We start from the raw sequence: 25589 nt of genomic DNA on the forward strand, positions 1-25589 counted from the left end.
GACGGCTTCCATCTGCTCCAGAGGACTCTATTGAACTGACAAGATGCCTGCAAATGTCTCCAGTTTCATCGCTGAGCCTGGTGTGTTGGGCATTACGCCCTGCTCCATCCTGATGCTGTGGTCTATTTACATAATCATTGTTTTGCCTGAGACCCGCCCTGCCTGCAGAGTATTGGTTAATCCCATTGGTTAGAACCTTCCCAACAGCTGCTATGGAAGCTTTCTACCTTCACACTCTTTTCTTTTCTCCACCCCCTCTCCTAGCCATTTCCTTTTCCGACCTGCCACTTCCGTTTCAAAAGATATAAAGGCGTTGTCTCTGATCAATAAAGACGCATGGCGTCCACGAGTTCCTGGTTCCTCTCCCGTGTCACTGAGTAAGCAGCAGCCCAGGTTGGCTCCGGTCGAGTTCTCTCCAACCCAGAGAGCACGTGCCTGGGAAGAAACACCCTCACGCTAGCCCGGCACTGGTGCCCATTACCTTCCAAGCACTGGTGGAGAAAACTATAAACACACCTGGACAATAAAGACAGTGCAAAGGATCTGACACTGAACTAGATGACATGATTATAGTTTACAAGGCTTGAGGTGACCTTGGTTAAAAGTTCTGGGTGATGTTAAGTCAGAAGGCATGTTCTGGCAAAGATCACTTCAACTGGATTATAGTACCACAAACAGGACATATGTCTCCACAAGAAGTGTGCACAAGTGAAAAACCTCGGCCGTTACTCCTTGGTCATGTGCCTCAGTTATCAGAGCCTTAAAAAAAATAGTCTACTATAAAAAAAGTAAACACAGGGGGCCTGGTGGTGGCACAGCCGGTTAAGCCCGTATTGTGTGGTGAAATGGTGAAGCAGGTCTGCAAGCATCTGTCTTTCTCTCTCCCTCTCTGCCTTCCCCTCCTCTCTCCATTTCTCTCTGTCCTTTCCAACAACAGCAATAACAGCAACAACAATGGAAAAAAAACATGGCCTCCAGGAGCAGTGGGTTCGTAGTGCCAGCACCGAATCCCAATGATAACCCTGGAGGCAAAAAAAACATAAATAAATAAATAAAATAAACACAGAATGGAAAACATTCTTCTAAAAGCCTACTATATTATGATTAAACCTCTCAATTACCTGACAACAGAACAAGGCTATAGTAATCACTAAACTAAGAAAAAGAGTCTGGGAGTTGGGCGGTAGCGCAGCACGTTAAGCGCACATGGCGCAAAGCTCAAGGACCAGCCTAAGGATCCCGGTTCCAGCCCCCGGCTCCCCACCTGCAGAGGAGTCGCTTCACAGGCGGTGAAGCAGGTCTGCAGGTGTCCGTCTTTCTCTCCCCTCTCTGTCTTCCCCTCCTCTCTCCATTTCTCTCTGTCCTATCCAACAATGATGACATCAATAACAACAATAATAACTACAACAATAAAACAACAAGGACAACAAAAGGAAATAAATATTAAAAAAAAAAAACGAGTTCATGTTGATAGAACCCTCCCAGAAGAAAATATAGAAGTGTATTAGCTACAGTTATAATCCTGCTTTAGTGTGGAATAGTTCTCAAGTAATCAGTCAAAGTAATCTAGGTTGTACAAAGCATGGAATAACCTTTACAAAGGAACACAGCTTAAAGTTATGCTTATAGTCCTAGAAATCAGATGAAGAAAAAAAACACAACAAATTATCTGTGCTTGGCACTTAAGAGTAAAAAAGTCTTATTATTCTTATGGTTCTCCGCTATTTCTCCCTCCCCTCTGAAACTCTCTGTCTTATCAAATAAGCAAGGGGGGGGGGAGGAAAAAATGGCTACTGGGATTCATAGCACAGGCACCAAGCCCCAGCAATAACTCTGGTGACAATTAAAAAAAGGGAAAAAAAAGGTACGAAGTGTTGAGAGTGGAAAAAAATCTGGAACTGACAACAGACTATAACAATACTACCCTTCTAGATACAAGAGCAACAGAAAAAGGAAGTCTCACCACAGATCTATCTTAAAGTCTGACACCAAAATGCCTTTGACTGTTTGAAATGACACCGTTCTGCTGGCTTTTATTTAGTATATGCAGAGATACCAAATTAAAATGTGAATCATAATTCTGCTTTATGCAACAATAACAAAACATCTGCCCACTTGGGATGCCTGACCAGAAACCATCCACTACAACAAATTCCTGAAACTAGGATGCTGAAGCTTACAGTTCTTAGTGGCCCCTGCCACCCCCTCAAAGAAAAAACATTATATCCAGATTTACATGTACTTTTAAAAAATATTTATTTATTTATTCCCTTTTGTTGCCCTTGTTTTACTGTTGTTGTTACTATTGTTGTAATTATTGATGTCGTTGTTGTTGGATAGGACAGAGAAAAATGGAGAGAGGAGGGGAAGACAGAGAAGGGGAGAGAAAGATAGACACCTGCAGACCTTGCTTCACTGCCTGTGAAGTGACTCCCCTGCAGGTGGGGGGCTGGAACCGGGATCCTTACACCAGTCCTTGCGCTTTGAGCCACCTGCACTTAACCCGCTACCACCAGACTCCTGACGTACACTTTCAATCAGACAGCATCAGTGAGCGAGTGGTCTCCAAGAAACACTTTGATGTCTACGTTTTGTCCATGGCTCACCCACCCTGAGTACGCGTGATCTCGTCTGAGATGCAGGTTTTCCACCCTTATCTATTCACATAAAAAGAACACTTCTGATTGCAATTCCAGACGAGCGACACACAAATCTACAAAGACTGACACTGTCACTAGTCAGTCTACAATAAAGGTGGACTGAACTGTGTCGCCTCAGTGACTACTTGTTAATCACTTCCTGTATGCCGGGAACTGTGCACAGCCACTGCCAGGGGGTATCTACTTATTATTTATTTTATTTTTTATTATCTTTATTTATTTATTGGACAGAAACAGCCAGAAATTGAGAGGGGAGGGGGTGAAAAAGAGGGAAAGAGACAGAGAGACACCTGCAGCCCTGCTTCACCACTCGTGACACTTTCCCCTGCAGGTGGGGACTGGGGGCTAGAACCTGGGCCCCTGCGCACTGTAACATGTGCGCTCAACCAGGTGCGCCACCACCCAGCCCAGTATCTACTTATTATCATGATAGATTCTTTTTTTTTTTCCCCTTTTGTTGCCCTTGTTGTTTTTTATTGTTGTAGTTATTATTGTTGTTGTCACTGATATTGTCGTTTTGGACAGGACAGAAAGAAATCGAGAGAGGAGGGAAGACAGAAAGCGGGAGAGAAAGACAGACACTTGCAGACCTGCTTCACCGCCTATGGAGTGAACCCCCTGTAGGTGGGGAGCTGGAGGCTCGAACCAGGATCCTTGAGCCAGTCCTTGCGCTTCATGCCACATGTGCTTAACCCGCTGCACTACTACCCGACCCCCTCATGATAGATTATTTAAAGTACTAAACTTTCTGTAATCAGATGGTCAAAGGAAGGGAAGGATGATTTAAAAAATTCAGTAATCTGTCTTAGCTCACATAGTAGGAAGTGGCAGTTACAACTGAAATCCAAGAAAAGGCCCCCAGAGCAGGCACTTGGACACCAGGCTGCTTCCAAGGCTGGGGACTGCACTGCACGCAGCAACCACTGGGCGCCAGGGCAAAGGAATAATAATAAAGAAAAAGGGGAAAGAAAAAAAAGAGTATAGCCTTCCTGGAAATTATCTAAATGTCACTAAAGATAATTTCACCTGTATTACTCCATACCATAGACGCCCCTTTGAATGATTTAAAATTAATCAATCAATTAATTGATTAAAGCCTAGAAAGCTCTACCCAGCTGGTAAGCTAGACAGCCAGGATTTTACTTTTTGGTCAATACCACACAGATATGATGGGCCTGGACCTCTGAACAGATCCCTCTCTCCACCATCACTGGGACCTCTTAATAGATCCCTCTCTCCACCATCACTGGGACCTCTTAATAGATCCCTCTCTCCACCATCACTGGGACCTCTTAATAGATCCCTCTCTCCACCATCACTGGGACCTCTTAATAGATCCCTCTCTCCATATCACTTCCATCAGGAACAACAACATAAACCCTCTTGTGGGCGTCTCCCTCAAAGTACAAAGCAACGGCAGGGACAGCCCCACTCTCCGATGGGAGGCTGGGGCAACATACTCTGCTGCTCAAGAAATATGGGTCCTGAAATGAGAGCAGCCTAGAATGTTCCCAGATGGGAAAATGGACTGTGAGCTCAGACTGACAGGGGCTCAGAGGTCACACAGGCATATATGGGCCCTGGGTCAACTTGATGAGGGAAACAGTTATTTCATGTATACATTTTCTTCAAGTTTGGGAGTTACTCTCTGCCCTAATCCAACTTTCTAGTCCTAGTCTCAACTCTAGCACCATCTTCATAGACAATATTTTTAGTCCACCTGCATGTGAGCTGTCAAGTTCAAGCAAAAATTACTAAATTATGGGCCCTAGGAACATACCTAAAATAGACTTCCTAGCTCCTTTCACCCGGTGATCCCTATTCTCCTCTGCTCTATTCCTACCTTTTGGTTCCTGTTTATTGATCTTATTTATGTATTTATTTACTTATGTGCTGTATATCTTACTGTTTTTCAGCCACCTAGTTGCAGATGCTATGATGAGTCCATCCTGACTTCCCTGGGCAGACGACCTCACCCACAGCGTGAACTCGCCTCTCCAGAGCCCTGCCCCGCTACAGACAGACAGAAATAGACTGAGGGGATGAAACCACCTGCCAAAGGAGAGGCAATTACAGAAGCCAGACCTTCCACCTTCTGCACTCCATACAGAATTTTGGTCCATACTCCCAGAGGGGGAGAAATGTTCAGGGAAGATGACTAGAAGACTCTAATTCCATCAGAACCCGGAGACAGAATAGGGGGAAAAAAAAAAAAGGAAGGAAGGAAGGAAGGAAGGAAGGAGACCCAGAAGTAGTAACAGGTGTAGGTGCGACTTAGAAAGGAAAAGAAGGCAGGACCACAGACAAGAATGGTCACGTATGGTCAAATATAGACAGATGTTTCTATCAGCTGGTATTGATAACCTTGGGAAAACCACTGATGTTTCCAATGAAGGGAATAGAACACAGAACTCTGGTGGTTGCAATGGTATGGAGTTATACCGCTGTATAACATGGTTTTGTAAATCAAAAATTCAGTCACTAGTGAAATTTTAAAAAGATGGAAATATATCTAAATTTTATTTCTCTCTTCTTTTGTCAGGAAATTTACTTTTTAACAGAAAGGGAGTGATTTTGAACATGAGACTGTGTATTGTCTGGATCTGGTAGAAATCTCTGGGCTAGCTGCATGGGTATGAAGTCAAAGGACAGAAATCCTGGGCAGAGGAAGTAATGAAAGGAAGACTGCGGAAGTCAAGTACAGACAGCGCACCGTATTGCGGCGCTCAAAGGAGGTCTCGAAACTTGACATCAGGCTCAACCTGACGCTGTTGACTGGCGATGGAAGAAGGGCAAACGCTAGAAGAAGAAGAATTGCAGCGCACGACTTTTAAAGCTTTCCCGGCTTCCTTCAATCTCCTCAGTGTATGTGTCTGTCTAGACTTGTACAGTCAGACCCTGCCTGGCTGACCCTCCACTTTTTCGAGGAAAGAGAATACTCAGGAAAAGAAGCAGAGGAGGCAAACAACTGACAATGGAAGCTCTGGGTGACATCCTTCCTCTGGGATCACTTCTCTCTTCCTCTCTATCTTTATTCTTCCTCCAGCATGTCCTCTTCCTAGAAACAGAGCTAGAAACAGCAACTGCTAGAAATGTAAACGATCTCCTGAACAAAACTATTGGGTTCAAGTGCCAAGATTTCAGTCAGGTGCAAATGACTCTCACTTCAATGTCTTCTTTGAACATACACCATTTATCAGGTAAAGAAACCTTCGAGATTGTATCTTAAAACCACTTAAGGACATAATCAGAAGGTTTAAATATCAAACAAAGCCACCTATCCATAACACATCCTGTTCACAGAAGTGTCCCAGAAACTCAATCTAAATAGAATCCCTCTGTTTATTGCTAGGAGATAATACTATGGGTTTCTGTAGCCGACAGTATGCCTTACATACCCAAGGCAATTGTTTTCTTCCTCTACTCAAACAGAGCATCTGTTGCTAACACAACACCCAAGTCCAAGTTATTTTCACAGACAGAAAGCAGCTGGTCAAGCCAATCTATTTGCTGACTAGCCACTGTTCAGGCTTCTGTAAGACGGTCCAGTTAAGTTAACCCCTATTGTCAGACTGCGTGAGTCATAACTTCCAATTTCTTTTCAGTTGGAATATAATGACTTTCTTTGGCAACACCATCTGAAAATAATTTATCACATATACAAAAACAGATATCATGCTTAAAAAAAAAAAAGCCTTGAAGTACAAAGATAAAAAGGGGTGGGTTGGGTAAGAAAAACTGTTACAGAAGTTATCAACAGAAGGAGAAAGTTATTTTTTTTATATTTATTTATTTTCCCTTTTGTTGCCCTTGTTGCCTTTCATTGTTGTTGTAGTTTATTGTTGTTATTGACGTTGTTGTTGTTGGATAGGACAGAGAGAAATGGAGAGAGGAGGGGAAGACAGAGAGGGAGAGAGAAAGACAGACACCTGCAGACCTGCTCCACCACCTGTGAAGCGACTCCCCTGCAGGTGGGGAGCCGGGGACTCGAACCGGGATCTTTACGCCGGTCCTTGCGTTTCGCGCCACCTGTGCTTAACCTGCTGCGTGACTGCCTGACTCTCGAAAGTTATTTTCAAATGGAGATTATAAAATTAACAGCAACACCTAAGCATGCACACGTGTGTTAGGCACCGTTGAGTGAGTTTACTTCACTTAATTCTCACAGTAATCCTTTGAGATAGCTACCGTTATTATCTCTATTTTATACATGAGGATTTGGAGACATATAGCAAGTTACTTAAGCCTGTTCAACTCATAAATGGTTGGGTCCTAAAATTAATAAGTACCACAAATTCTCATCTCTTACAGTATCTATTAAAGTCATTCACACCCTTTGACATTCGCAGTACTGAAACATTTTCCTTAGGGAGGCGGGAGGTGGTACATCCGGTTAAGCACACGTAGTACTAAATGCAAATACCTGTGTGAGGACCTAAGTTCAAGCCCCCACTCCCCACCCACAGGGGAGAAACTTTGAAAGCAGCAAAGCAGGTCTACAGGTGTTTCTCTCTCTCCCTCTCTACCTCCCCCTCCCACTCTCAATGTCTCTCTGTCCTATCCAATAAAAAGAAGAAGAAAAAATGGCCATCAGCGAATTCATAGTGCTGACACCCAGCCCCAGAGATAATCCTGGAGGCAAAAAAAAAAAAATTTTTTTTCCTTACACTATTTCCATCCTAATAATCCATTAAAAAGAAAAGTCATGCTAGCAGCATACTACTTATTGTCTTATTTAAACCAGATATTTAAAGATACTCTAGTCTTCTTGTAGTTATTTAGTTTTAATGGATATAACTGAGTAAAGAAAAAGGATGCTCGAATTCAGAACAGTAAATCGGTTATAAGCATTACTACCAGATATTGGCTTTAAGCTAGGAAAAAAAAAACACATTTAAATCAGAATGACGCCTTGTTTCCACTGATAAAACTCAACACATCATCTAATATTTTGAGACGTTCATTCTCACGATCACTACAAATAATGTCCATTTACACAAGTGAGAAATAACAGCCAATTCTACGCTGCCTCTGTAGAAGTCGTTCAAACACCTCAACGGGAATGATACCAGCTGAGTTCCTTGCAGAAGTCAGACCCTCCAACTGTGAGTACCCTAAAGTAAGGGGTGGTACGTGATCAGACAAAATAAGGGAGTGCACATTCAAACACTTTCTTGAATGATGGTTTTCAGAAACTACACCAACAGTATTGCTGTATACCAAAGTTAACTCAAAATGGATTAAAAACTTAAGACAGTAGACTGAAACTATAAAATACATAGACGGACACAGAGGCGAAACATTTCAGGCCCTTGACATCAAAGATTTATTTGGAGGCTCATTCTCACAGGCAGGGAAATCTAAAAGAGAGAGTTATTTGCACATCACACATCTGACAAGCGGTTGCTGCTGAAGATATATAAAGAAATCACACAGCTCAAAATCAAAAACAAACGAAGAAGTAAAAAAAAAAAAAAAAAAAAGGTGGGCAAAAAACCTAAATAAAGTTATCTAAAGAAGACATTCAGATGAGCTACAGACACCTGGGAAAATGCTTCACGTCAACTATCCTTACGGAATTGCAAATTAAGACCTCCATGAAACACTTATGAGACGGGCGTATGTCGCTAAAACAGGAGGTGGGGGCCAGGCAGCCAGGCAGTGACGCAGCTGGTTTAAGTGCGTGTATCACCGCGTGCAAGGACCAGGGCGGGAGTCCCTGCTCTCCACCTGCTGGGAAGACACAGGTGAAACAGGTCTGCAGGTGTCTGTCTCTCTCCCTCCTTATCTCCCCCTGTTCTATCGATTTCTCTCTGTTCTGTCAAATAAAATAGAAAGAAAAAAAAATGGGAAAAGCAGCCACCAACAATAAGACCTGGTGGCAATAATAAATCAATAGATTAAAAGTATTGGCAAGGATGTGGTGGAGAAAAAGGAACCCTAATACTCTGTAAGGGGGAATGCAAACCAACGTAGCCCTTACAGAGAACAGTGTGGAGAGTCCTTAAATAAAACAGGAATTACTTTATGACCCTATAGTAATATCACTCCTAGGCGTATGTCCAGAGGGCATGCATGAACGCAACGGAAGGAGTGTTTTAGTATTTTATGTAAACTTTACAATACTATGTTGTCATAATGAGCTATTTTTACAGTAATCCTATAGGTTATTCTTACTTCTTTTAAAATGTTTTTATATTTATTTATTTTCCCTTTTGTTGCCCTTGTTTTTTTAATTGTTGCTGTAGTTATTATTATTATTGTGGTTATTGATGTCATCATTGTTGGATAGGATAGAGAGAAATGGAGAGAGGAGGGGAAGACAGAGAGGGGGAGAGACAGACACACCTGCAGACCTGCTTCACCGCCTGTGAAGCGACTCCCCTGCAGGTGGGGAGCCGGGGGCTCAAACCAGGATCCTTTCCGCCAGTCCTTGCGCTTTGCACCACCTGTGCTTAACCTGCTGCGCTACGGCGCAACTCCCAGGTTATTCTTACTTGTACAGCGGTTTGCTTCTTACCACACAGCTAGTAAAACGTACCCTAGAACCCATCTCTACAACTCAAGTCTTTTGCTCTTCTGTTTGTCCTGAACAGATATGACTTATCCAGAGTAGGCTGTGAAATATTTTATAAAATCAAAGAGGCCTTAAACACAAGGCATATTTTTTTTTTTAAATCCTTACTAGCACTCATGTAAATAAACACTAAGTAGACCTGGCAGCACTTTGTGAAGATACCAGCATGCAAACAGAGTGCACGTTCGTGAGATGCTCTGCAGGGGCTCTCTGCACCAGGTTGTAAGCGCACACAGGATGAATTGCAAGGATCATGGTTCGAGCCCCCCGGCTCCCCACCTGCATGCAGAAGGGTCGGTTCACAAGCAGTGAAGCAGGTCTGCACGTCTCTCTCTTCCTCTTCCCCTCCCTCTCTCTCTTCCCCTCTTGTCTCAATTTCTCTCTGTCCTATCCAATCATCGTAACAACAATAATAAAAAGTGAAGAACCGTAACACATCTCTTCTCTATTTTTAATGTCCCTGGGCTCCTCAAGAAGGCGAATTCACGCAACCTTATCAAATATACTGTGCCAGAGCTTTCTGTCTAATAAGAGCAAAAGAATGGCCTCTCGGAGATGCCCTTGTTTTTCCCCCTGCTACATTAAAAACACTTCAACACTTTTTTCCCCCCTTCCTGTACTGGACTGTATCCACAACTTCGCTATCTCCGAACAAAGAGAACAGGATGGTTAATATATATAAATATATATATATATATTTATATGGATTATGACTGACCATCGGTAACTCATTTAGAATCATGTTAAAACAGCGGCTTCTCTGTCCATTTCTCGCGCTGCACACGGGCGAGCCTGCATCGTGATCTCCCTTCCCTGCTCTGAAGGTACCAAGCGCAGCACCCCGCCTGCCACCCCGCAGGCACCAGTAAGCAGCTCCATGCAGCTGCTCCAGGAGGGTGGGGCCGCTGCCCTAACCACTGTCCTTGCCCCCGCAGTCCCCGCCGTCCCCGCCGTCCCCGCAGCACCGACCCAGCACCTGCTCCAGACCGGGTGGGGAGGGAGGCTGCAGGAGCGGGGCTCCCGGGCCGAGAGCGCGCACGGTGCCCGGCACAGCAAGCCGGCGACCCCACCCACGGGCCTCCGTTCCCCCTCCGCCCGCCAAGGGCGCCGAATGCTCCTGGGGAGCCCGCCCGCGAGGGCGGCCGCGGGGCCTAGGGCGCAGCAGAACGCGGGGCGGCTGCGGGGGGCGCCCGAGCTCCCCCGCCCCGGGACTCCGCACCCGGCAGGGCAGACGCCAGGCTGGGTGGCCCCGCGCCCCCGGGCCCCGCAAAGGGGCCGCTCCCGCCCCGCCCGGCCCGGGGCTCCCTCCCCGCGCGCCCCCCGCACCTTCTGCGAGTCCATGGTGGGGGGTTGAAGCCGCCGCACCCCGCGCCGCGCAGAGAGGCCGAGGCAGGGCCGCCGCGCCCGGACCGCTAGTGGCAACCGCCGCTCCCGCCTCCGCCGCCCGCACCGCCCCGCCCCGCCCCGCCCGGCCGCGCAACGCGGTTGCCTGGGTGAAAGGGAGGGGCGGGGGGCGCAGGGCGCCTGCGCGCGGCCCGCATGGGGTCCCCTGCGGGGGCGGGGGCGGGTCCGCAAAGCTGCGTGAAGCCCAAGCTTCCCGGCCGCTGTTGTCCGTTCTGTCTTGAGTTCTGGTCAGTTTTGATCCGTGACTGTGATGGATCCAGTTCCTGCTCATTTTTGGATTATGCCGAAGAGTTGTGTATGAGAAAGCTTTAATACATTTTAAAGAATTTATTTTTTAATTTGTTTTTATTTATTTATTTATTTATGAAATAGAAATATTGATTAGATCATGGAATAAGAAGGGGGGTGCAATTCCACACAGTTCCCACCCACCAGATCTCCGTATCCCATCCCCTCCCCTGATAGCTTTCCTATTCTTTATGCCTCTGGGAGTCTGGACCCAGGGTCATCGTGGGTTGCAGAAGGTGGGAGGTCTGGCTTCTGTAGTTGCTTCCCTGCTGATCATGGGCGTTGGCAGGTCGATCCATACTCCCAGCCAGTAAAAAAAAAAAAAAAACGCTCCTCTGCATTGTTTTATATATTTGCCAAAGTAGCCACCTATGTCATGCAGCGAACTAATCGGGTTCTGTATTTGGATGGCTTTGATCTCTGTCTTTATCCTTGCTTATATTAATATATACTGATTTGGTTTATCGAGTTTTAGTGTGAGTCCTTAAATCTAATAAGAAAGAAGGAGAAGAAAAAAGAAAGCTGGATGAGGATAGGGAGTAGCTCCCCAAAATGAGGACAGTATATAAATGCCAGTAACTGTTTACCCCAGCCACCTGACCCCAGGCCCACATCTATTCCTGTTTAGCGCAGAAGCCTGTCAGTCTGAGCTCACAGTCCATGGTCACAGCTGGGAACAATACAGCTGCTCTCATTTCAGGACTCATGTGGGGGAGTCTCTGGCATGGCTACTTTATAGTCAGGGCAAGGCCCTGGAGAGGCCCACAAAAGGGCTTATGAGGATGGAAGTGATCGGTGGTGGTGGAGAGAGGGATCTATTAGAGGTCTAGGCCCATCATATCTATGTGGGAATCCAAGGATTCCTTGACTAGGGCCCCAGATGATGGCGTAGCCAGGTATTGCCCAAAAAGGCCAGACTCTTACTTTTATCCAGCTTTTGTAGTCCTTTCTTTATCTGAGGAGTTCTAGACCAATTCTGAACTCTGACATCTTCCCAGACAATATATTTTTTTAAATATTTATTTACTTTCCCTTTTGTTGCCCTTGTTTGATTGTTGTAGTTATTGTTGTTCTTGATGTCATTGTTGTTGGATAGGACATAGTGAAATGGAGAGAGGAGGGGGAGACAGAGAGAGGGAGATAAGATAGACACCTGCAGACCTGCTTCACCGCTCCTGAAGTGACTCCTCTGCAGGTGGGGAACCCGGGGGCTGGAACTGGGATCCTTATGCTGGTCCTAGCGCTTTGCACCACGTGTGTGCGTTAACCAGCTGCACTACTGCCGGACTTCCCCCAGACAATATTTTAAGTCCACTTGCATGTTAGCTAACAGGCCAGCAAGAATTGCTAGTGTCATGGGCCTCGTGGAACATAGCTAAAGTAGTTTCCTGGCTTCTTCCTACTCAAAAACCATTAATCTCAACTGCTCTGTTCCTACCTTTGGGTTCCTGTTTATTAAACAATTTGTCCTGCTTTATGTCTTATCAACTTTCAGCCACCAAGTTGCAGACACTACTATGATGCCACCCTGACATCCCTGGGTAGACAACCTCACCAATATGTCCTGGAACCCCACCTCTCCAGAGCCCTGCCCCACTAGGGAAAGATAGACACAGGCTGGAGGTGTAGATCAACCTGCCAACACCCATGTCCAGTGAAGAATCCAAAACCTCCCCCCTTCTGCATCCTAAAAAGAATTTTGGTCCATTCTCCCAGAGGGATAGAGAATAGAGAAGCATCCGGTGGAGGGGATGAGACACAGAGCTCTGGCAGTGGAAACTGTGTGGAATTGTGACCCCTGTGATCTTACGATCTTGTTCATCATCATTAAATCATAAGAACAAACAAGCAAACACAGCAGAGTGAAAAAGAGAAGAGGGAGTTGCCCACCCTGCAGTCCTGCCAATCCTCTCAAGGAACCTCTACCTTCTCCTAATTTTCCCCTCCTGCCATGAAAACGTGACTGGCCTCTAGATACATGGGTGGACTGTGCAGCCTGGTAGACCATTCCCAAAGAGCCCGCCTGGTCACTCTGCCGTCTGATTCTGAGCAAGCCCTTTTCCCTGTGTCTATTTCTACTTCCGTAGAGTAAGAAATAAAGTTGACTTGGCAGAGCACTGCCAGCTTAAATAACGTATGTGAATCGCCCAGTGCATGGCTATTGTGGGTGGGAAGCTAAAACCTGTTTAAGTCTAAGCTTGGAGGACAGTGCTGATGTCAGGAGACATGGAAGACAGGCTTGCAAAGGCAGAGACGTCTCAGCCTCCGTTTCTTGACTCTAAGGAGGCTCAGAAGAGTTTAGCTGGGCAATCTTGTATGATAAATACACAAGAGGGAAATAGATATTGAGAACCTACTAGGTAACAGCCCCAGCAGCTGAGAAGTAGTAGCAGGGTTCTCTTGTCACGGAAGTCAGTCTATTAATGGTCTGGGAGGCTGGGCATAAATAAATGTAGAATGTGAGGCAGTGACACCAGGTGGTTGGCGATGCGCCAGGTTGAGTCTACATGTTGCAGTGCGCAAGGACCAGGGTTCAAGCCCTCCGGTCTCCATCTGTAGGGGGAAAGCTTCCTGAGTGGTGAAGCAGAGCTGCAGGTGTCTCTCCTCCTCTCTCCCTCTCTATCTCTCCCCTACACTCTCAATTTCTGGCTGTCTCTATCCAATAAATAATAAGAATTATTTGCATACTAGGTTGTTAAAGATGCTATAAATAAAATATTAAAAAGTATTTATTTTTGGAAGTCAGGGTAGCACAGTGGGCTAAGTGAAGGTGGCGTGAAACGCAAGGACCGGCCTAAGGATCCCGGTTCGAGCCCCCAGCTCCCCACCTGCAGGAGAGTCGCTTCACAGGCAGTGAAGCAGGTCTGCAGGTGTCTGTCTTTCTCTCTTCTTCTCTGTCTCCTCCTCCTCCTCTCCATTTCTCTCTGTCCTATCCAACAACAATGACATCAATAACAACAACAATAACTACAATGATAACAATGGCAACAAAAGAGAATAAATAAATATTTTTAAAAATAATTTATTTTTTATCTATGTCTAATGAAATAGAGTTTCACAGGAGGGAGAAAAAGAGGGGAGAGCCAGAGTGCTACTTTGATATGTGTGTATATGGATATAACACCTGGAGCCTCAGGATTGGAGGTCCTAGTCTTTACCAGCTTGAACTCTTCCTGACCATTTAAAGACAAATTACACGAGGCAAATGAACTTACAAATTGAGAAGATTCCTTTAATAAAATAAAAGGGATATTGGTGGCGCACCTGGTTGAGCACACGTTACAGTGCCCAAGGACCTGGGTTTAGCCCGAGTCCCCACGTGCGGAGCGAAAAGTTTCTCAAGTGGTGAAGCAGTGCTGCAGGTGTCTCTCTGTCTTTCTCCATCTCTGTCTTCCCCCTTGCCCTTCAATTTATGACTGTATCTATCCAATAAATAAATAAATATAATTTTTAAAAAAAGAAAGAAAACTGGGAGTTGGGTGGTAGCACAGCAGGTTAAGTGCAGGTGGCACAAAATGCAAGGACCGGCATAAGGATCCCGGTTCAAGCCCCTGACTTCACACCTGCAGGGGGGTTGCTTCACAAACGGTGAAGCAGGTCTGCAGGTGTCTATCTTTCTCTCCCCCTCTCTGTCCTCCCCTCCTCTCTCCATTTCTCTCTGTCCTATCCAACAACCACATCAGTAACAACAATAATAACTACAACAATAAAACAACAAGGGCAACAAAAGAGAGTAAATAAATACATTTTTTTTTTTAAAAAAGAGAGAATACCAGGAAAGGTTTCTTTTTTGAAGTGACTTTTGTGTAGTGAGAGAGTGGGTCATAAAACAATCTGGGAAGAGCATTTAGACAAAAGAAGCAGCAAATGCAAAGCCCCTGGGGAGGTTATCAGCTCCACTCGGAGAAAAAGCCTTTATCGTGCAATGCTGTCATGATCTCTGTATATGTTTCCTCAAGAGTCTGTGACTTCCTTCAACGCTGATATTTCTTTATCCATCCCTGTGTCCCCAGCACAGGACCTGATACCTAACATCCTTTCTTAGCGGGATGTTTGCAAGAAACAATATTAAGGGTACACAGAGGGTACTTGGATCAGACTAAGTGAAAACGTGCTTGAAGACTAGGGTCCAGAAATGGGCTGTGTATACAGTTTTGTTCACGCCAACTGAAATGAATCATGATATTCAGCCCTGTACAGAGATACCCCCTCTCTCAGTACCAAGGTAAAGTAGCCCCCTACCCACACTGCCCCAGTGCCATCAGGAACAGTGAGAAGGGCCTTGGCATCTCCCTACCACGACACTGCTGGCCACCACAAAGAACATCTCTGCAATATACAAGGCACTGTGGCTGAGTCACTTTCCCCAGAGGGATCAAAAGAGGTCAAGACGCTCGCTCAACTATGAGCTGCTCAGTCCTGCCACTGTGGTGCCACTTAGCATTAAGTGCTGTTCCTAATTCTGTGGCTGTAAGGACTTCACCTTCCTGTTAGTCAGAGGACAACTCCTGGGACATTCAGGCTGGACTTAACCACAGGAGGAAGCCAAGAGAGGCTTTTGGAGACAGTGAAGAGGAAATGTGATCACTTAGATTCCACCATAGGGCCGTCCTGCCTCCCTGCCCCTCCAGCTCTTTCCCTGAAGCCCAGCCAGGAGCCAGCAGCTTGGGACAAGAGCTCTACCGTCCTCTCTAGATCTCTGGGTTGATTGATTGGTTGGTTTTTATTTTTTGTTTTCTTGGTGAGCCTGGTTGTCCTGCGCAGCTTACCCCAAGCTTTCTGCCTCCTTTTATTTCCATACAAAAACAACTAGTCTTTCCTCGACTATGACTTCCCCAGCCCATAGAGTCTCTCCCACCCCAGCTTAGGCACCAAGTCTGGGCCTATAAAAGACTCCCCCATGCTCCTGGTCTGTGGGCAAGTTCTCTGCCTTTTCTATACTTAGCTGTTTTTAGCTAACTCAGTTCTGGCTTTTCCAAATGTAGCTCTATTAATAAATCAAATGTAATCCCCAGATCAGCTATATCAGGTTTACCTGGTAGATTAGCAGAAGCACAAATTCTCAGACCTTATTCCCAGACCTGGTAAGTCAGAAACTCTGAGGCTGGGGAGCCCAGTAATCTGTGTTTTAATATGTCCTCCAAAGTGCTTATTATTAATGCTTGAGAATAGTGACCTAAGAAAAAACAAATTGTTAAAAACAAATGAGAAAGGAAGGAAGGAAGAGAGGAAGGAAAGAAGGAAGGAAGGAACACGGGAGAGGAGGAAGAAAAGAGGCAGATTACAGAGGCATCGAAGAGATGGGGTTTCAACCGATTCTGAAAGAAAATATCTAGTCACAGTTAATTATGTGACTGAGGTTCCTTAGAACACAAATGAGGATTTTACAGTTGAATGTAAACTATTATCCCCCAATAGGGAAATTAAAAAAAAAAAAAAAAAAAGAACTCAAACGAGGAAAACTTCATGGTTGGTGCTGCTGAAGTGGCTCTAAGAAAACTGTCTCCTCCAAAATTAGGTAGGTTCCCTTTCCTTTCCTTTCCTTTCCTTCCCTTCCCTTTCCTTTCCTTTCCTTCCCTTCCCTTTCCTTCCCTTTTCTTTCCTTCCCTTTCCTTCCCTTTTCTTTCCTTCCCTTTCCTTTCCTTTCCTTTCCTTCCCTTTTCTTTCCTTCCCTTTCCTTTCCTTTCCTTTCCTTTCCTTCCCTTTTCTTTCCTTCCCTTTCCTTTCCTTCCCTTTTCTTTCCTTCCCTTTCCTTCCCTTCCCTTTCCTTTCCTTTCCTTTCCTTCCCTTCCCTTTTCTTTCCTTCCCTTTCCTTTCCTTTCCTTTCCTTTCCTTTCTTTCCTTTCCTTCCCTTTCCTTTCCTTTCCTTCCCTTTCCTTTCCTTTCCTTTCCTTTCCTTTCCTTTCTTTCCTTTTCTCTTCTTTTCTGCCTCCAAGGTTATCACTGGAGCTCAGTGCTGACACTATGAATCCAACGCTCCTGGTGGCCACTTTTTCCCATTGCATTGGATAGAACATAGAGAAATTGAGAGAGGAGGGGAGACACAGAGGGGGAGAGAAAGAGAGAGACCTGCAGACCTGCTTCACCATTTCACCTACAGGAGGGGAGTGGGGGCTCAAACCCAGATCCTTGAGTGGACCTGGTTCTTCATACTGTGCGCTTAAAAGGGTGTCCCACCACCCGGGCCCTCTGTCCTTTCTTCCCCAGGTATTACTGGCAGCCTGAGTTCCTTCATAAACTCTAGGATCCCCTTTCTCTTATAAGAGTAAGTTCTTTTATTTAAGTGTCACTAGTAGATTGCTTGGGACCCAGTATAGGGCTTCAGACTTGGGATTCCCCAGTCTGAATTTAAATCCTGCACTCCACTAAGCAGCCATGTAGCCTTAAATGAGGTATTTAAACCTCACAAGCCTCAATTTCCTCATCTGTAAGATAGCAATTATAATAGTGGTAATTCCTAGTTGGGTTGTGAGGATTAAAGGAGATTAAGTATGTAAACTCCCTAGTTTCCTGCCTTACCAGGGAAAGATAGAAATGGGCTGGGGCTTTGGACTCACCTCCCAACACCCATGACCAGCAGAGAAGCAATTACAGAAGCCAGAACCCCCACCTTCTGCACCGCATAAAGATCTCTGGCCCATTTTCCAAGAGGGATAAAGAATAAGGAAGCTTCCAATAGAGGAGATGGGACACAGGACTCTGGTGGTGGGAACTGTGTGGAATTATACCCCTGTTATCTTACAATCTTGTTATTCATTATTAAATCAATAATAATAATAATCTCATAACTTGGTATACATTTAACAAAATGGCTAATGTTACTATCTTTACGCCATCTAACCTTTCACTTTATATCCTTCGGTGCTACTCTTGTTTGACTTTTTTCTTCTTTGCCTTTGGGACCTATCTGATTGGATATTGCACAAAGAGATGGGAGTGAGCATGGATAGAGAAGGCATTGGGAACCCAGTGCATGATGGTGAAGAAAGAAAGCCACAAGTGAGGTGTGGATACACAGCACAGTTAAGAAATCATAACCGGGAGCCGGGCGGTGGCGCAGTGGGTTAAGCACACGTGGTGCAAAGCACAAGCACCGGCCTAAAGATCCCGGTTTGAGTCCCCGGCTCCCGACCTGCAGGGGAGTCGCTTCACAGGCGGTGAAGCAGGTCTGCAGGTGTCTGTCTTTCTCTCCCCCTCTCTGTCTTCCCCTCCTCTCTCCATTTCTCTCTGTCCTATCTAGCAGCGACGACATCATTAACAACAATAATAACTACAACAACAACAACAAAAAGAAACAAGAGGGAAAATAAGTACTAAAAAAAAAAAAAAGAAATCATAACCATGGCAGTCCCGTGGTAGCGCAGCGGGTTAAGCGCACTTGGCGCAAGGCGCAAGGACCAGCGTAAGGATACTAGTTCGAGTCTCCGGCTCCCCACCTGCAGGGGCGTCGATTCACAGGCAGTGAGGCAGGTCTGCAGGTGTCTATCTTTCTCCCCACCTCTGTCTTCCCCTCCTCTCTCCATTTCTCTCTGTCTTATCCAATAACAACGACAACATCAATAACTACAACAATAAAACAAGGACAACAAAAAGGAGTAAATAAATATAAAAAAGAAATTATAACTGTGTGACAATTGTCCTGTAAACCATTATTAATGAAGCAATTTCACTTATAATTTTTTTGATTTTTTAAAAATATTTATTTTCCCTTTTGCTGCCTTTATTTTTTTCATTGTTGTTGTAGTTATTATTGTTGTTGTTACTGATGTCATGGTTGTTGGATAGGACAGAGAAATGGAGAGAGGAGGGGAAGACAACGAGGAAGAGAGAAAGACAGACACCTGCAGACCTGCTTCACCGCCTGTGAAGCGACTCCCCTGCATGTGGGGAGCCGGGGGCTCAAACTGGGATCTTTGAGGGGATCCTTGCACTTTGCGTTACGTGCACTTAATTTGCTGCACTACCGCCCGACTCCCAGCAATTTCACTCTTGCCCCTTATACCCACTTTCACAGTTATATCTCTTTTCTGAAGCATAGCCATTGGCCTGCTGTTGCTTTTTGTGGAAACTCCAAATCTCTTAACCATTGTTCCCCATTAGCATTTGGCCTGGGTCTTAGCATATGTGACTGAGCTCAAGGAAACTCCAAACAACTCTAGGTCTGTCTTTCAGCATGCTGTCTGGCATGTAATAAGCATTTTAAAAAGTAGTGATTATCAGGGTTGAGCAGTGAGTACCAAGTTCAGCACACATAGCACCATGTGTGAGGACTCAGCTTGAGCACCCACTCCTCACTTGCAATGGGAAGCTTCAACAGCAATGAAGCAGGTCTGTAGTTCTCTCTCTCCCTCCCTCCCTTCTCAATTTCTATCTCTCCTACCAAATAAAAAATAAAAAAGAAAAAAAATGGTTACCTGGAGCAGTGGGTTGATTCGTCATACAGGCACCAAGTCCCACAATAACCCTAGTGGCAAATATATAATATCTTCCTGACCATAGATACCTAATTCTGTCCTCACCCCACCCAAACAGCTATCCCCAAAGTCCTAGAACAAGCCAGAACTTGGAACTCAGGACAGTAATTTTTTTCCATACTTAAAAAATTATTTATAAAATGGAAACATTAACAAAATCATAGGATAAAAGGACTACATTTCCACACAATTCCCACCACCAGAACTTCCTATCTGATAGCTTTCCTATTCTTTATCCCTCTAGGAGTATGGACCCAGGACCATTATGGGATGCAGAAGGTGGAAGGTCTGGCTTCTGTAACTGCTTCCCCGCTGAACATGGGTGTTGACAGGTGGATCCATACTCCCAGCCTGTCTCTCTCTTTCCCTAGTGAGGCAGGGTCTGGGAAGGTGGGGCTCCAGGATACATGGTGGAGTCATCTGCCCAGGGAAGGCATGTTGGTAGAATCTGGAACCTGGTGGCTGAAAAGATTTAAGATATAAAACAGAACAAATTGTTGACTAGTCATGAACCTAAAGGCAAGAATATTGCAGATGAAGATTTAGGGTCTCCATTTTGGAAAAAAAAATCTAGTAGGTCTATTTTAGGTATATTCCAAGGGATCCATGGCTTTACTAGTTTTTGCCTGAGCCTGACATCTAATATGCAGGTGGACCCAAGTTATTGTCTGGGGGGATGGAGTCATCATTGGAAAAAGGACTAAAAATCTAGATCAGGGAAGAGAGTAGCTTCCAAATATGGGAAAAGGACAGTAATTTCTTGTTGGTATGCATGAGACCCCTTCTGTTTCATTTGGTTTAAATCCCCCCTGCTTAACACTATTCTATTTACATAACCACTTCATTCTATTTACATAACCACTGTTAACAAGTTCCACCCTCCCTCCAGGGCATTTGTGGTTCAGTGATAGGATTCTCGCCTAATCTGCCCCCTCTTTGTCACACTCTGATTCTCACCAGTCACTTTTCTCTCCACCCTCTCTATGTCACATCCTGTTTCCACCTTACTTGGCAAGTATATATAAAGACAGCATTGTGAGTTTTACGGTACTGTACTTTGAGTTTAACTTAGCTCGTCTTAGATTGTGCTGCATCCTGCATGAATAAAGAGATACTGCCTACAGCTCAACTATGAGTCCCTGGTCATCTGTTAACCCGCCCGTAAAGCCAGCCCGGCGAAAACAACATAACCTGTCGAAAACAACAATTTCTAACTCTAGGAATTCATAATAGATTTAATTCTCTTGGAAGGAAAAAAAAAAGGTTGTCCTCTCATGTAGACTGGTCTCTGTGGGGTGGCCTTACCATGCACAAGGACCCAGGTCAGAGCCCCTGCTCTCTATCTGTAAAGGCAAGCTTCCCAAGAGATGAAACAGGTTTTCAGGTGCCTCCCTTTGTCTCTCCCTCGCCAACTCCCCCTCATCTCTCCATTTCTATCTGTCCTATAAAATGGAAAAAAAAAAAGCCCCCAGGGATCGGTGGAGTCATTGTACAGGAACCATGCCCTAGCAATAACCCTGTTGGCAATAAAAATAAATAATAAAATAAAAAAGAGGGAGTCAGGCGGTAGTATAGCATAAGGTCCAGTGGAAGAATCCCGGTTCAAGCCCCCGGCTCCCCACCTGCAGGGGAGTCGCTTCACAAGCGGTGAAGCAGGTCTGCAGATGTCTAGCTTTCTCTCCCCCTCACTGTCTTCCCCTCCTCTCTCCATTTCTCTCTGTCCTATCCAACAACAACGACATCAATAACAACAACAATAACTACAGCAATAAAACAACAAGGGCAACAAAAGGGAATAAATAAATATTTTTTTTAAAAAATAATAAAAGAAATATCAACTTTCTATAACCACAGACTGGAAAGCACTAGGAAAACTTTGAAATACAAAGCGGATGGCATATTCTGTACCTGATGTATTATCTTTACCCACAATGTTTAGCAATATGGGTGAGAACAAATTACAATTAAACAATTTCAAACTAGAGTGTTTTTCTACTTATAACCGAATAGAGTCTACAATAGAAAACTAATAGGTTTGTGAATTTTTTTTTCTCCCATTTATACCTTTTTAGCTTAGATGAAAAGGCATAATCTATAAAAAAAAATCAGCCTGGCTTCCTATTATCAAATGCACTACCTACAAATGTTACATGTTTACTTTTCTGCGTACATAAAATCAAACCAAGAACAAGGAAACAGAGAAATATGAACACAAATTTGGCAGGACTCCCTCATGATTAAGGGGTGGGGGGTATGTGGCAGAGGGTAGAGGTTGTTATGGTCTCTGAATTCCTGGCTTGGGTGTTGAGATTTGAGTATGCTTTGAGTAGGAAGCCACTTACAAGTTCAGGAGTGAAGGGTTATTTTAGGAAACTTAGTTTGGCAAGAAGAATAGGAAGGACATGAGTGGTAAGACTCCGGGGGGGAGAAGTTGACTCAGAGACCCATATTTCTCCCTCTCCTCCCCAGCCCCACTTTCTTTTTTCCTCTCCAGTCCCACTTCACTACCCCCAAAATTCTAATAGTGATGATCTTACCATTACAAATCTCGAAGTGGTTTTTCAAATCAAAATAATAAATTGCCCTTAGTTAAAATTACTATTTTTTCTAAGTCATCTAAAACAGCAATTGTTTTTTTTCTGGAAAGGGTCAGATAGTCAATTTTTTTTTTTCCTCCAGGGTTATTGCTGGGGCTTGGTGCCTATACCAGTAATCCACTGCTCCTGGAGGCTATTTTTTCCCATTTTGTTGCCCTTGTTTTATGGTTGTTGTGGTTATTACAATTGTTGTTATTGATGTCATTGTTGTTGGATAGGACAGAGAGAAATGGAGAGAGGAGGGGAAGACAGAGAGGGGGAGAGAAAGACAGACACCTGCAGACCTGCTTCACCGCCTGTGAAGCGACTCCCCCGCAGGTGAGAAGCCGGGGGCTCAAATCGGAATCCCTATGCAGGTCCTTGCACACTTAACCCGCTGAGCACCACCCGACCCTCAGATAATCAAATTGTAGACTTTGAGGGCCATATGGCCTGTAACACAAATATGAACTCTGTGACCATAGAGTGAATGCAGTCAGCAGACACAGACAGCACATAAAGGACCCAGTGTATCTTGTTCCTGTTAGACTTTATTTTTGAAAGGAAATCAGGGGTCAAGTTTGACTCACAGAGCATAATTTATCCTCTGATCTAAAAAGAACATTGTGTTATTTATTTTTTTAAAGATAAAGCTGAGATTCTTTTGTGCTTCTAAAGCTCCCAGAAGTCCCTTCTAGGTCACCCCATCCATGGACAATTCTGTAGAGCCACCTCTGGGTGACAGGGCTCCCACTGGTGATGCTGACAAGCTAGTTAACCCTACAGCAGCGATAGGCAACGCAGCGCGTTCAAATGGAGGGGGCTGGATTTACGTCTAGGCTGAACTCCAACTCTGCCTACTCTGTGGTCCGATGTATAACATAACAACCTCTCCAAGTCTTTACTCAGTGGAGACAACAGATGTGACCTTACAGGGTTCTGTGCTGTAAAGCACAGAACAGGCCCTCCGCGAATAGCTATTAACCTCTAGAAATAACAGAGTTAAACAGGAAGGGCCCAGCCTGAATGAAGAGAATTAGACTGTGCATCCAGCCTTCAGGCTCATGCAGGCACTGGAAGGAGAAGCAGTGCAGATCATGTAGACGTATGTGAAGCTCGCTAGGAAGGTAATGATATTAAGTTTGAAGACACAGCTGCAAGACAGATCTGTATCAAATGCTTCTGCTGAATCATTGATGAGGCAGTACCGCTGGGCCAGATCCACTTGCTGATGGCAATTTGGGAACGTGGTCACAGGCTTCCACTGAAGTCCTAAGATCCTGCTCTTCACATGCTCTCGCCAGCTACTAAGTGGGACGACCTTGTGGAAACAGCCTCCTTTCCCTTCGTTCATTCTACTCAATGACTGATCACCTTTTCTTCAGCTGGATAATAAATAAACACATAGAGAGAATGAATGTTCCTTTCCTAAGGGAACACAATACAGTCAGAGGAAGGCAGTCACAAGACAGAATGTGGAGTTATCTATAAAGAAGATACAGTGAAATATCAGAACACACACGCACATACACACACACACATACACACACACACTTAGATGAACAAATCAGAAAGACATTTGAGGATGTAGGTTCAAATTTTTACCCCCTTTCCAGCTGTATCGTGGTAGGCAAGGTACTTAATAGCTCTGCCTAATTTTTCCATTGATGCTATGTTTCTTGAAGGCTGCAGTGACAATCAAATGCATTAATAAATATTCAGCGCTTATATCAAGGCCTGATATATAGCAGTGAACTCTTGAATCACGCCTACATTATGACTATCAACATTATGATTAGGCAGACTTTTAAAAATATTTATTTATTTATTCCCTTTTGTTGCCCTTGTTTTTATTGTTGTAATTATTGATGTCATTGTTGTTGGATAGGACAGAGAGAAACGGAGAGAGAAGGGGAAGATAGAGAGAGGGGGAGAGAAAGATAGACACCTACAGACCTGCTTCACCACCTGTGAAGCGACTCCCCTGCAGGTGGGGAGCCAGGGGCTCAAACCTGAATCCTTACGCCGGTCCTTGTGCTTTGCGCCACTTGCGCTTAACCCGCTTTGCTACCGCAGGACTCCCAGGCAAAGACATTTTAAGAATAAACAGCTGAGTCAAACAACATACAGTAAATCAAATTCCAAACCATTTTAGATAACACTATCCCAGGCTCTTCCTTTCTTCTGGACATAGTACCATTTTTCCTCCAACGAACTGTGGCAAGAAAACAAAAACAAAAACGCTATCCTGCCAACAGTGAGCAGAGGGAGTATACCATAGGCATTCTTCCCAGGAGCACCCAGGGAATGAGTTTCAAGAAGCAAGTTCCTTGGGCACTCAGAGCGATCTGGAAATTTGCTGTGAAGGAGGTGGGCGTCCTTATGTGTGATTCAACAACAGGCTCAGCGCCAGAAGCCTCTGGTGAAGAGAAGACAGGTGGCCCCAGACCACTGCCAGAGGAGGACAATTCACCAAACATATCGTATGCCTTCACTACCTGTGTACCTGTCATCACTTTAAAAAAATCCACAGTTGGGTGGGTCGGGTAGTGGGTAGTGGTGCACGTGGTTAAGCACACATATTACCATGGGCAAGTACTTGGGTTCGAGCCTCTGCCCCATGCCTGCAGGGGGCTCTCTTCACAAATGGTGAGCAGGTCTGAAGGTGTTTCTCTTGCTCTTCGTCCCCTTTCAATTTTCCTCTCCTATGCAATAAAATTATTTTAAAAATGGCCACCCAATCAGTGGATTAGGAGCGCTGGTACCAAGTCCTAGCTAGTAATAACACTGCAGGCAAAAAAAAAAAAAAAAATATATATATATATATATATATATAGAGAGAGAGAGAGAGAGTCGGGTGATAGCACAGTGGGGTAAGCATACATGGTGCGAAGCACAAGGACTGGCATAAGGATCCCGGTTCAAGCCCCCGGCGCCCCACCTGCAGGGGAGTCCCTTCACAGGCAATGAAGCAGGTCTGCAGGTGTCTATCTTTCTCTCCCCCTCTCTGTCTTCCCCTCTTCTCTCCATTTTTCTCTGTCCTATCCAACAACAATGGCATCAAAAACAACAACAATAGTAACTATAACAGCCATAAAAAAAAAAAAACAAGGGCAACAAAAAGGAAAATAAATAAATAAATAAATAAATTGATTAAAAAATCATGTGTGTCTAGATAGTGTACATATACTCATCTATATGTATGAATGCACATGTGTCATGTGCATGCATATGTAAACACTGTGAAGAGAGAGAGGCATAACAAGTGTATGGCATGGGGCTCCATTGGGTGGAGAACCTTAGTCAGTTGCCAGGGCGCTGAGACCCAAGTCTCAGGGTGGAGAGAATAACCACAGTCAGTCACCATATAGTTGATCAGAAGAGGTCAGGTGGGACCTCTTCTGAGACATTGAGCTGGGACAGTATCAAATGTGTGTCTGTCCATCACAAACTTCTACGAGTGTTTTTTTGCTTCCAGGCTTATCGGTGGTTGTTGGTGCCTGAACTATGAATCCATTGTTCCTGTGGCCATTAAAAAAAATTTTTTTTTGATAGGACAGAGAGGGGAGGGGAAGATAGCAAGAGAGAAAGATAGACACCTGCAGATAGA

At 44.7% G+C, this 25589-nt stretch overlaps 2 protein-coding genes and 1 long non-coding RNA gene across 6 annotated transcripts in view; 1 reads left to right on the forward strand and 2 right to left on the reverse strand.

Annotated features, from left to right (window-relative positions):
- Window positions 1–11119, reverse strand: part of FSD1L (fibronectin type III and SPRY domain containing 1 like) — a 67292-nt gene extending 56173 nt beyond the window's left edge. For 2 of the 4 annotated variants that reach the window (XM_060199064.1, XM_060199062.1), the window contains exon 1: window positions 10564–11118. In XM_060199064.1, the coding sequence (XP_060055047.1) occupies window positions 10564–10578 (15 nt within the window). In that variant the 5' untranslated portion in view covers window positions 10579–11118. Of the gene's footprint in view, window positions 1–10563 lie in introns of all 4 variants that reach the window. The other 2 variants (XM_060199065.1, XM_060199063.1) reach the window with 2 other exon arrangements.
- Window positions 1–25589, forward strand: part of LOC132540822 (uncharacterized) — a 478519-nt gene that overhangs the window by 224121 nt on the left and 228809 nt on the right. The window lies entirely within an intron of this gene.
- SLC44A1 (solute carrier family 44 member 1) overlaps window positions 22513–25589 on the reverse strand; it is a 200347-nt gene continuing 197270 nt past the window's right edge. The window contains exon 16 of the mRNA XM_060199059.1: window positions 22513–23364. Coding sequence (XP_060055042.1) covers window positions 23350–23364 — 15 coding nt within the window. The 3' untranslated portion in view covers window positions 22513–23349. The remainder of the gene's footprint in view (window positions 23365–25589) is intronic.

This window comes from Erinaceus europaeus, chromosome 10 (assembly GCF_950295315.1).
Source record: "Erinaceus europaeus chromosome 10, mEriEur2.1, whole genome shotgun sequence".
Classification (NCBI taxonomy): domain Eukaryota; kingdom Metazoa; phylum Chordata; class Mammalia; order Eulipotyphla; family Erinaceidae; genus Erinaceus; species Erinaceus europaeus.